The sequence below is a fragment of the Euleptes europaea genome, chromosome 12, assembly GCF_029931775.1.
Source record: "Euleptes europaea isolate rEulEur1 chromosome 12, rEulEur1.hap1, whole genome shotgun sequence".
Taxonomy (NCBI): domain Eukaryota; kingdom Metazoa; phylum Chordata; class Lepidosauria; order Squamata; family Sphaerodactylidae; genus Euleptes; species Euleptes europaea.
Window position 1 is genome coordinate 59,694,922 of NC_079323.1, and position 12,745 is coordinate 59,707,666.

At 42.3% G+C, this 12,745-nt stretch overlaps 1 protein-coding gene across 1 annotated transcript in view; it reads right to left on the bottom strand.

The window, feature by feature from the left end:
* Window positions 1-852: 852 nt before the first annotated feature.
* RUNX1 (RUNX family transcription factor 1) overlaps window positions 853-12,745 on the bottom strand; it is a 96,568-nt gene continuing 84,675 nt past the window's right edge. Inside the window, exons 5-6 of the mRNA XM_056858458.1 lie at window positions 6,902-7,063; window positions 853-1,554 (exon numbers count right to left, since the gene is read on the bottom strand). Coding sequence (XP_056714436.1) covers window positions 1,061-1,554; window positions 6,902-7,063 — 656 coding nt within the window. The 3' untranslated portion in view covers window positions 853-1,060. The remainder of the gene's footprint in view (window positions 1,555-6,901; window positions 7,064-12,745) is intronic.

A 12,745-nucleotide genomic window follows, 5' to 3' on the forward strand; every position in this document is an offset into this window, starting at 1 on the left:
CAACTGGACAAAAATGACTTCATTGGATATTGAATGATGAAAGTGAAATGGAGCTAAATGTAAACAATACTTCTAAATAATTAAAAATCACATTACCCATAATTATTCCAGCCATTTTATATGTGATAATTTTAAACTTTGGTTGCTACAAAAATGCATGTGCTTATCTTTAAGCATATTTAAATAATAAAAGTATCACACAAAATTTTTCAATGGTGAGCATAAATATCGAGTAACTCGTCATATACGTTTTCAGTAGTTGAAAAGGACTCAAGGCTGTTGCTCTTTTATATTAAAGGAAGAATTAAATTATCCCCCCGGAAGTGGGAGGATTTATACCTTCAAGATGACAAAGTACAAGAAAAGCAAGCACATTTTTTAAAAGATTACATCTTTTTGCAAATTTTAAGGTGCCAAAAAAAGGAAATAAAAAATGATATGCAAAAAAGGATGAGTTGCATCCTAAAAAAATAAAAATAAAAATATGAAGGAATTCCCATACTCTTTGGAATATACAACTTGGTTAAAAAAAATAATTCCAGGATATAAAACCTCTCATTCACAGCATTGCTAAATCAGAAGCATTCACAGTTTCTCTCTGAGAATCTTCCTATACTTCTTTTTAACTCGCATGTCAAAATGATTAAGATCATTGAGATTGTGTTAGGCTTTAAGTCTCCAATTCAAATGTCAAACAAAATACTCTTTACAAGCTTTGAGGTGCTCCAAAACTGTGTTTGGAAGTCTCAAGCTCTGGAAACATAGAGCAACTAGTTTCTCCATATCTATAGACAAAGTGAGTGAGTACTGCCATCTTAAATGCTCTCATTTTCAGAAGATCAGCCCTTGGACAAGTATACTTTTATGGAATGTTATCACCTCACTGACTATAACCTACTGGATAACATTGTGACACCATTCCTGGAAACAATGACTTCTGGATTGATTGTTTCTCAGAGAGAGATATAAACATGGCAGTGCCCACAGTCATTCATGAGGAAACCATGGACATCAGCAGATAAAACATTTTAGTCCCAGCTCATCTTTGCTAGTAATTTATTCAATATGGTCGCCATACTGCTTCTTCTAGCCTTGCTGTGGTTCCCATGTTAGTTGGGGAGTTGCTATGGCTACCTTCTGTGTCCACCACATCATTTTGATTTGGAAGATTGGGGTTGAGGAGAGTAGATCCCGTAGAAGCATTAGTGCAAGGAGGAAGAATACGTGGAGGAGACCGGTCTCCTCCAGACATCATGGAGAACTGATATGACCCTGCTGATGTTCCATAGTAGAGATGATAAGAAGGGGAGCTGGTTTGAAATGGGCCACCTTGAGCCTGAGAAGAACCTGGATATGGAGGCGGTAGATAAGTGTGGTATCTGGTGGCAGTGGTCATGGCAGACATACCAATTCCTATTCCTGAGCTGACAGGTGTGGGAGTATAGGTGAATGCTCCTGGATAGTGCATGCGAGGATCAGAAATAGAAGGAATTGCAGGGAAGGGACGATCAATTCCTACTCTCGGATCACTGAATGCTGTTAAGTCAGAAGCACCTGGTTTGGGGAAGAGAAAAGAGAACAATTCTGTAAAAACACTAACTGTAAAAACATGACACTTGGGAGGGGGAAACTTAACGTAATAGATTAAGTTAATTGCAAAATATCAAAATACAAAATGTAGCTTATCAACAACAAAGATTTTGTAACAAAGGCTGTTACCACACCAAGTATTTTAAACATTTCATTCCCTACAGTTTGCACCTGATTCCCCCTGTTTTGTGTTGAAACATGTTTGGAAGCGTTTAATCGCCGTTTTATCCCAAAAACACTTTTATGGTAAATTATTAGAATTCTCCATTGCAATGATGGCTTCTCTGGGGGTGCGAACATGCTGACAACACTTTGGCTACTGTCATCGTCAACACCCACTTTTCCCCATCTGCCCCCTGTATCTCCTTGACTCCTCCCCCTCCCCCTCCAGTTTCCTCTTTTCCAGGCAGCCATTTTTCTTCCTTCTTTCTTCCCTTTAATTTTTTTCCCCTAGATCTTCTTAGTCTAGCGTTGGGACATTGGAATGCTGGGATGAAGATCCATTTGCCCGACTATTGAATCCAGCAATTTCACCAAGCAGCAGTAGAAATTTTCACAGAGGACCAGGAGGGGGAAGGCGGGGGAGCATCCACAACGTTTCCATGATGTGGCACTCTCCCACGCACCCTTGCTCAGGTATCCGTGCTATTTTTAGAAGTGCGAACTGAAAATGAACGTTTCAGAAACAATGGATACGGCAAAGCGCAGTAAGGAAATTGGAAGATGATTCCAACACTTGGGGATCGACCATACTGATAATCAGCTCTAACTACTTGGTACAATAACGACTTATGTTGCTATTAGAGCTTCTGGCATTTCTGCTGTATCTGTATCTGTATCTGCTGTATCTGTGATATAGTCTTCTTCCCACTGTAATCTTAAAAATGTACTTCCAGAAGAAACATCAATGAACGTCTACCCCTGAGGCATCTCCACTACCCTGAAGTTGAAGCTTTTGATTGCTTTTTTTTAAAAAAACACCCAGCGTTTAACTATACAATAAATGACAAATTGGAAAATGTATAGTAATATAAATTTAGTGCTTCTGAGTAGGTAAACTCTCTCCTTTGTTCTGCAATAATTCTCCAAATGTGGACATGTTTTCATTCTGTGAAAATGGTTATGGAAATCATATTCTCCTTCCTCTCAGCTCAGACCCACAAGACCTTAAGTAGCCTGCTACTGCCAACGATGATTTGTGAAAATATTCAAAATAATGTGTTCTGTGTTTAAAATGAAAGTTGTACTTTAACTCTTCTTCTTTTGATTGAAGAACTCTCAGCTGCCATCTCCTTCCACCCTCAGAAAAAGGATTCAAGAGATAATGGCCTCTTAAAAAGAGCTTCTAGACAGAGTCCAATTAACAGAGATCGTGGCTCCCCTTTCTTGCCAGTTATTATGAGGCATAAAAAAACAACACTAAAGGAACTTTTCCTTATGGCCGCACCTCCTCAGACATGGTGTGGAGTCTGCATAAAAGGAATGTGTGTGTGTGGGAAGGAATCAGTAGGTGGGAGAAAGAAAGCAAAAACAGTCTGCACTGCGACTAGATTAAAAAGCACCCCAGACATACTGTGCAGTCAGATTCTGAAAGCTTGTCAGCCCAGAAGCCAAACCTCTTTGATATATTTCCACACATTTTCTCAGTAGGTTTCTGTGACATGCCGTAGTCGTTTAAATTTCTTGATCTGTCAGGTATTATTGTCTGCCTTTCCACTTAATGCTCCTCCTGAACACCTGGGCGTACCTCCTCTCACAGATCAGGTTTCCCTTTGAAACAGCAGCTGTAAATAGGCTAGCCGCATTTCCCACTGCACTTTTAATTCCTGCAATAGGCAAAAATTCACCAGGCCCTGTTGGGCTTCGCGTGGAGAAGCTGGAGTAGAAAAAAGCTTCATCCATCAAATATCTGTAAAAGTAGAGGCACGGAAATTCTCGTCGGAAAACACAGCAATTCTAAATTGAAATGGTTGCAATGAAGTGTTATGCTGGCTGTTCCTCAGGGTCAGGGGACAAACCAAGAATATTGCTGATTTACTGCTGGCTAATTTTTGTAGACACAATCCACCTTTTTCTAAGAAAAATAGCATATAGAAGTCACGCTATAGGTCACCTGTTATTCAGTCAATGTGTAAAAGCAATTTCTTGGATCTTTCACACTCTCTCAAAAATTGGTCTACATGTTTCAAATTTCTGTTCTCTCCACCCCTTAAAAAGGAAATTGGCTATAGAGTTTTATGTACTGTGGGAAGGTGAATTTAGTGAGGGAACATAAAGATTAGAGGCTTTTTATGTGTGTACAAAACAGTGTTTAAAGTATAAATAATTCCCCAGACACAAAAGCCTCATTATAAAACCAGTTACATTTGCTTACAGGCAAAAACCCATCCGCATAAACTTTTAAAAGTTAGGAACGGCAAGTGAAAGGATTTTAAAACAACAACGAAAAAAGATTCCCTCATGGGCAGACACCACGCCTCCACAGGAAAATCTCTTGTAAACATGTTACAGATTCATCATTCATCTGACTTGTGCTGCAATTGGCAACAATTCTGCATAAACAGGCCAAATCCTAAAACGGACAGGTTAGAAGCTATTTGCAGTAGGGCTTGTGTACAATTTCCGAATGCTGTTTACAACGTTTGTGGCTGCCTTTTTGGGGGGGAGAGCCAGGAGACTGGTGGTGTGCCAATGTGAATTGTTCTTTTACTAAAACCAATCATGCAATGCCGTATGGATTCAAATCTTAAAATTATGGACGGTCGTTTGAGGAAGGCAGAATTCCACAGTACAGGCTTCATTGTATGGCAGTACGGGCAGGTTTGCTCACTTTTTCTGCCAGATTTCTTGTGTCTTTGACATTGGAAAGCAAAAATCCAGCTTCCCCTGGCACATTTGAAATGGCTGGAAAAACGTCACCTGCTAGATTTCTGCCAGCCGTGCAGCAGAAAGCATAGGAGCCCAACAGCAGTGGCTGGTAACCCTGGGAATTGGTTACTTGTTCAAGGAAAGTGTCAGATATCCTGAGTTCTGGACTAGCTGTCCAACACATGCAAAACTCCTACCTTATATGCAAGTACAGATCAATAATTTAGAAACAAAACTTTATTCTTGTCTATGTTATCTCATACAAGATCTAATACCACAACCAAGGACTCCTTAAATTATTGAGGGAAGGACAGAAGAGAACTCCCCTTCACATTGCACATTTTTCTGTAGCCCTGTTCCTGTTACACTGAATGTATGCACAATCTGTGTACAGTATACCCTTGAGTTTTCTTTGTACTTGTGTTGAATTCTCATGTTACATTTAATGCACGTAGAGCTGTATGTGTGATTTAAACCCCACATTTATCCAGGTACTGGTCCGCGGGTTCGTTTGTAAAGTCAATAAACATTGGCTCTTTCATACACACAGACTTATACACATATATGCAAGGGGTGTGTGCATTCACTGTGACATGTGAATAGGGCTTCTGTCATTCACAAAACAATGGGGGTTACCGCACTTGTATTCCCAGCGATGTATTAAGAGTTTGAAACTGTTATAAAAAATACTGTTCGCACTTTGTTTGGCCCCTTTAGCTGTGAAGACGTCTTCCAACCATTTATAAGCCGTGGTATCCAAAAACCCTTTTAAAGCGATGTTTTTTACAACATTTTCAAACTCTTAATACATCGCTGGGAATACAAAGTGCGGTAACAATGATGTCTTATTATTTGAAATAGGGTAAGATTAGTTATGCCCTGACCTAGATGGCGCAGGCTAGCCTGATCTCATCAGATCTCAGAAGCTAAGCAGGGACAGCCCTGGTTCAAACAACAAACAAAACACTTTATTACGGCCTTGCCAGAAAAATACATATAGTGGTCAGCCCTGGTTAGTATTTGGATGGGAGACCACCAAGGAAGTCCAGGGTTGCTGTGCAGAGAAAGGCACTGGCAAACCACCTCTGTTAGTCTCTTGCCATGAAAACCCCCAAAAGTGGTCGCCATAAGTCGGCTGCAACTTGAAGGCACTTTACACACACACAAGATTAGTTATAAGATTTCATATCTTTCTCCTCCTAATAAGTCCTGTCCCAAATTCTGCCACTATCACCTGTCATACTGCCTTTTCATCATCTGAGAGTGCTGCTGAGGCAGGTATGACTGCTGCCAGCTGCATTTCTGCTATGTATATTTCTCCTCAGAAGTCAAGAGATTGATATGTGATATATGAACAAAGTCTCTTGCATGCAGGCCAGGAGGTGTAAGGTACTTGCACCCCCAGGGCAGAAACAAAGAGGTTAGATATTACACCAGAACTCCTAATATCACTCCTACTATTTAACATCAATGCAGATCAATGGGGTTTCCTTTGTTCTAGAAATGGCCAGCAGAGCTGTTATTAGGGTCGCCCAGTGCCAGGTGGCGGCGGGCAAAACCCTGCCAATCCACCTGGCTGCACGTTATATGCCAATAATAAAGGTGTTATATGCCAATAAAGGCTTGTGTTATGTTGTTGTGTTGTGCATGTATGCGCGTCTGCCCAAGGGGCCACATCACTTTCGGTTTACACTTGGAAGCGCCGCATTGCAAGGGGCCGTTTACCACTCAAACTCCCAGTTTGAATGGTAAAAGGCCCCTTGCGATGCGGTGCTTCTGGGTGTAAATGCATCACAAGGGGCCTTTTACCACTCAAACTCCCACTCAAACAGCCCCTTGCGATGCGTTTTACACCTGGAAGTGCCACATCGCAATGGGCGTTTTACTCCCAGTTTGAGTGGTAAAGGCCCAGTTGTGATGCAGCACTTCCAGGTGTAAACTGGAAGTGCCGCAATCGCGTTGGCATGGCTGCGCGCGAGCGATATCACCTCCCTCCACCCCAAAAACTTCGCACCAGAGGAGAGGAAGGACCTGGTAAGCCTAGCTGTTTTGGAGGCTTACTGCAACTAAGATCAACAACCGACTGAGCTCAGCAGAGCCCAACAAAATCTGGTCTTCAGAGCATCTTATTTAAAGCTCCTCAAAGTTAACAAGGACAACAATTTTATCTGCTGTCATTCAAAGGTTTGGGGACATGCAAGCTAGCAGGTAAAGTACTACGACCATGAAGGCCATGCAAAGTGGTACTTGAACTTCCACAAGAGAGGGAATCAAGGGGAAATGAGCAAAAGAAGGCACATACAAGAGTGGATTTGAGGGTAGTTGAGCTGGAGATTCTTCATCCTTGCCAGCTGTTGATCTCTCCTTTGATGCCCCATCTCACATCTTGAGAATACAGGGTTTAGCAAATTAAATAAATAAATAAATTCAGGGACGGACTTACCTGTCAGTCGGCTAGAAAGTTCAGCGGACAGGGATGTCATTCCACTAGCCCTTCCTGGTGAAATTGGTGTCGCTGGATGCACCGATGGAGTTGCAATTGGTCCTAGATATTGATAAGATGGATCATAAGGCCAAGGGGGGGATGGCTGAAGTTGCCTTGAATCTAAATGAAAAAGAGGGACAAGGAACGGTCATTTTTTATAATGCCACATTGTGATCAAATGTTATCCCTTAAAGCAGGAGTGGAGCATCTGTCGTTGTCTGGCGGACTTCCTGATACCTACTGGTTGCAAAAAAATGCTGGATCTCAGTCTGATCTGAGGCACTTCCTATGACAAAAAACAAGAGTGCAGACTCAGGAGTCTGTAACGGATTTGTTATATTTTTAAGAAATTCTGGAGTATGCACTTATGGTTTGTATACTGAAAACACATTGGTTCTAATAAAGACAGCAATTCTAATTTTAAGAAATAGACCTTGCAAGACTGACGTCAGCCAACCCCCAAGGTAACACATTCTTGACAGCAACTGCATTTTGTTCAGTATTCCCTTTGCCAGAAGGTTTTCAGATAGTGTTGCCAGGTGGTAAACTTCCAGTTTACACCCGGAAGCGCCGCATCCCAGTTTGAGTGGTAAAGGCCCCTTGCAATGCAGCACTTCCGGTTGTGAACCAGAAGTGACGCGATCCTGCTAGCGCGGCAGCAAGCACGCAGATGATCTTACCTCACCTCCACTCCAAAAACCTCCCACAGGAGGACAGGAGGGTCCTAGTAAGCCTATTTTCAGATGAGTTACTCATTTTAAAATAGTGTTTCCCTGTTGTTGGTTATCAATTTAAATGTTGTTGATCATTCACTTTTAGAGTTTTGAAGGGATGAAACTGTATTAATTTTTCCAAGGTGCAGATGCCCAACATTATTTTTTGCAAATGTTATCTTTATGTTGAACGGGGATTTTCTGCTCAAAATGTCCATGTGTCCAACTGGCCAAGTGCAGACTTCTGTAGGAGAGGGCTGCATTCAGTCCCTATCTATTTCACTGCATCTATTGTACATAGCATTTCACAATTACTACAAGGTTCCTATTTGAATTTCTAAGAAACATTGAAGTAGGTTTCATGTCTGAATTCCTTGACAGTTGACTTTGTAGCTAGGTGTCTCTTTTGGCATTACTGAGAGAACATGCCTGATTTAAAAGTTGCCTGTATCAGCTACAAAAAGTATGACCCCTCCTGCTTGTCCATACTGCCTCAGAGGAAACCATCCACACATAGTTTTGACAAAAAATGGTTTTGCATGTGAAAAGGAAATATCTTAAAAAACATATACTGTTTGCAGTCACAATTTAGCAGCAGCCAATAGGCCTCTGATGCACTGAGAGGTCTCTTCCAGTCAGCTTCCTCTACCTCCCCCAATATGAGTTCTCAGGACATCACTGTTGACTGAAAGCTCTAGATTCTCCCCATCCAACCCATAAAGGCATTGTCAGGCAGAGCCGTAGTTTCCACCTGCTGAACTTAAAGGCTCTAGGCTTCGGTCAGCATGTATGCATAGCTGGAAGATTCCAGATTGTCTCTCCCTTTTGGGGATCAGAATATGACACCCTCAGAATGAGTGAGGAATGATATGTGTACATTTGAAAGAGTGAGATGAATGGGAAATATACTGCAATTAATATAAAAAAGGATTTTTTTGGGTTTTTTTAAAGGCTATTCATTTCTTCATATTCCCCTGTGTCTTTGTACCTGCTAGGTTATGTGTGGATGAAATCTAAAAGCACTTAACAGTTGGTGAGCCAGAGTATTGTAAAAGATTAGAATGTTAGGTTAGGACTGGAGAGAACCAGATTCAAATCCCACCATGAAGTTCAATGGGCGACCTTTGACCAGCCACACTCTCAGTCTTACCTCCCTCACAGGGAGAGCCACGTACACCACCCTGAGGAACAGCGGGGTTAAAAATGTATGGATAAATAGATATGGGGTACACACAACTGTGGATCAGAGAAGAAATGAAACAGCATACTCTGTAGATGGGCAGAAAAACTAATGCTGGGGCAAAACATACTGACCCCGAAGACTGAGACTTGGAACCTATGAAATTGTTCCCCCTGGTGCTTCTGTTAGTCCACTGTAGAGACTGCCTGTTGCGGCAGTGCTTGCATCCTCTGCTGCTAGCAGGTCCGCAAGTGCAAGACCAACGTTTTCCAAGGAGCCCTTGTGCACACAATGGTAGAGGAAGCAAGTGCCGCAGTGGAGATCAGCCTCTGCAGTGGCCAGAGAGGAGCACAAGGGGAACAATGTTACAGGATTCAAGCCCAAATGTTTCTGTACTAAGAGGAAACAATTGCCATTAATCTGGCTGTAGTATATTGGCATGAGAAGATACATGTTCAAATCATGCCCAACTAAAACAAATTCCAAAAGGTCCCGAAGTGATGGAAGGGATGAGGGAGAATCAAACAACTGCCAGTTCCTAGCAACTGTTGGCTCTTAATCAGCAGCCACTGACAAACTTCTGAGTCCTTCAAAGCAACTGCTAGGTAGAAGCCATTTCCACCAGGCACCCTGATCTGCATGCCAAAGGACTTGAAAGTCCATGGATGCAGCTGAGCAAAATCCAGACCCAGTTAGTGAGGAGAAACAGGTGGTGACGGCCAATGTTAGTCTGACTGGGCATGGAAGCGTGAAGAAGATGGGCCATTTCAGGGCCCCTACACCTTAAAAACATTGAGGCTTTGTGTCCATCAGCGGATTTAGAAAATAGCCTGATGAAGAGCAAGGAAGGAAGGATTGGGGTCTGCTGTGCCAGCTACACACCACTTTGCTTAATGGGAAATTTGAAAATGTATTTCAGTTCTAGGAATTCAAGGACAATCCTCACAAATCACATCAAATGGAATCAAGACCGACTTGGACAGATATCAAACATTTTGGGACGTCTGGTTTGCAGAACAGCAGTGACAGCTGAACAACCACTCCGTGCTCTCAGGCCTCCACTAGTCTTTCTGCACCACTCATAGTGATGACAAATGCCGGTCCTTTGAGCAACCCAAATCAAAGGGGCTTTTCATAGCTTTGTGCTCAGTATAGTTGTAGCCAGTTGTGGCTATACCAAAAATGCCTTCAGTGAAGGGGCAGGGAAGTAGTCCAACTAGGGGGAACAAATATCATCTTATTGTCGAAGGCTTTCACGGTCAGAGTTCATTGGTTCTTGTAGGTTATCCGGGCTGTGTAACCGTGGTCTTGGTATTTTCTTTCCTGACGTTTCGCCAGCAGCTGTGGCAGGCATCTTCAGAGGAGTAACACTGAACATACCACACCCTCATTAGCACATTATCTTGATTCTTACAGGACAATGATTTGCACATTACCTTTAATACTTTGCAGGACAATGACTCAGCTCAAACCCAACCCCCTTCTGACTATATATTACTCTTCCTACACACTTGACACTGAGAGACACTGTCCTTCAGTGTTACTCCTCTGAAGATGCCTGCCACAGCTGCTGGCGAAACGTCAGGAAAGAAAACACCAAGACCACGGTTACACAGCCCGGATAACCTACAAGAACCAAATATCATCTTAATTGTCAAATATCATCCTTCAGCACAGTGGTTCTCAAACTTTTGTATCTTCTATCCCACCAATCCCTTTGTTGAAGAACCTGGGTCCCACTATGATAGAAACAAAAATCCCACTTTTTTGAGAAAGACATTGATACATTTACAAGCATTCTGTTATTATATTTATCATTAATGGTAAGATATAAGGTCATAAAATGGCAATATTGTTCAGAGTAATTTTTTTGCTATGGCTTTGATGGCTACTCCCTGGCAGGTAGAGTTGGCAAGAAGTGGCACATCAAAGACAGGTGGCAGTGGGCAGGGGAAATGGGAGAGTAGGAGAAATACTGAATGTCCAAGGTTACTACTGGCATGCCAAAAGGTCACATATGGATAACTGGTGGCAAGTAAGGTTGGCAGGAGACAGCACATCACACTTGCAGGTGGATATGGGGTTTGAGTAAGAGCTAATTCTTAGCAATTGTTATGAAAACTCTGTGTTCCACCTGTGCTACTTCTGTGTTCCACCAGTGGTACACATACCACCAGCTGAGAATCACTGCCTGTTTATTGCTTTCTCCTCTTCCCCTCATTCACCTGGAGCACTTCTTCCCCCAGGCCTGCTTCTCCAGGCCCTGTTTCTTTTGCCCCTCCTTTCTTAGTAATCACTTTATGCCCTGCCCCTTCTAGGATCAGAGCAGCTAAACCAATCGTGGCCGTAGTCCTTTTGAATATCCAGCCTATCTGTGATAGGCAGGCAGCAGAGCCATTCATGGCCAGCACTGCACAAAATTTTTACAATACAGATTTTCTGGCTGCCCAAAGCTCCTTGTAGGGTAGGATACAAATACAATGGATTGTATCTAACCAGCTTGCCCATAGGTAAAAAAGGGAGGAGGGTCCCCTTTGACCACCCAAGGCTTATGTATAATAATACACTTCTTACAAAAAAAATTACCAGTTTAAATGTGATTAAAATAATATGATATTGTAATGTGATATTGTATTCAAACAAGAGTTGAAGAATGGTTTAAAGAAGACTTAAGGCACAAAGTGCGGATCCTTGTGCTGTCCCTCAGAGTTTCTGATTTCCAACAAAGCTCTCCACGTTTTTTCACTGTGAGCAAGTTCCATCCATTTTTTGCCTTTCATAGTGTGAGAAAATATATGTAAACTGTTAATTATGGCAATAAAACACTCCAGGGTGCGAATTAAAGCACAGTAATTCACCCTGTGCTTAGTTAGAGACAAGTTCTTGGCCTCCAGCCTCATGCTGAACAAGCTATTAGATACAAAGCGCTGTACCACCATTCATGCCCCATCTTGTTTTACTGCCACAAAAATGTGGTGTTCCGCTTCTTAAAAAACCATACTTAAGCAATGCATATGCTGCATAATATTTAATAGTTTCATATCATAAGCTTTGATTTTTAAAAAAGACTCCACGTGTGGGGGACAAGAAACTGCACTACCTGTTGCCTTTGTGTCTTTGGTGTTTGCTAGAAATCACATTGCTCTGAGCATAGCAAGGCCGGAGTGGCAGCTGGAAAAAGGTGCTCTTCCAAGGAGGCTGCTGCTGCAGCCTAGTCCAACTTTCATATTGTCCAGTAGGTGGCACCAGAGAGCTTCTCGCACAATCTTCTCATACCAAACTGACCAGCCAGTGTTCACTTGACACCCAACTAATCTTTGTCTAACAAAAATCTTGTCAATACAGCAGTACACTGACCACAGTGTGCTTTGGTGCCTGACTTGCACCACATTAAGGTTTCCTCTACATCCATAAAAGCATATTTCAGACATCCCAGGACTGATCTGGCAGACTCATTCTATAGCTTGCCATCCTAAGTGCAGAGATGTTCGCTACCAAATGGTAGCTTTTTGGGCACCTGAAGATGGCACATTGTAAAAGTAAGGTTTGCTGACTGGCAGTAAAATTAGAGTTGTGATTTGTTGACTGCTGCTGTAATTGCTCCATTGGTAGTTAAGCTTTAGCCAGAATAGTCAAAGAATAAAATTGTGACCATCCAACATAATTTGAAAATGTACTTTTAGAAATGTACTTTTAGGCCCAACAGTCTCTCGCCATCATTCTTCATCATTTGGGGGTGGGGAGCTGTGGCTCAGTGGTAGATCCTCTGCTTGGCATGCAGAAGGCCCCAGGTTCAATCCCCAGCATCTCCAGTTAAAGGGACTAGGCAAGTAAGTGATGTGAAAGACCTCTGCCTGAGACCCTGGAGAGCCGCTGCCAGTCTGAGCAGACAATACTGACTTTGATGGA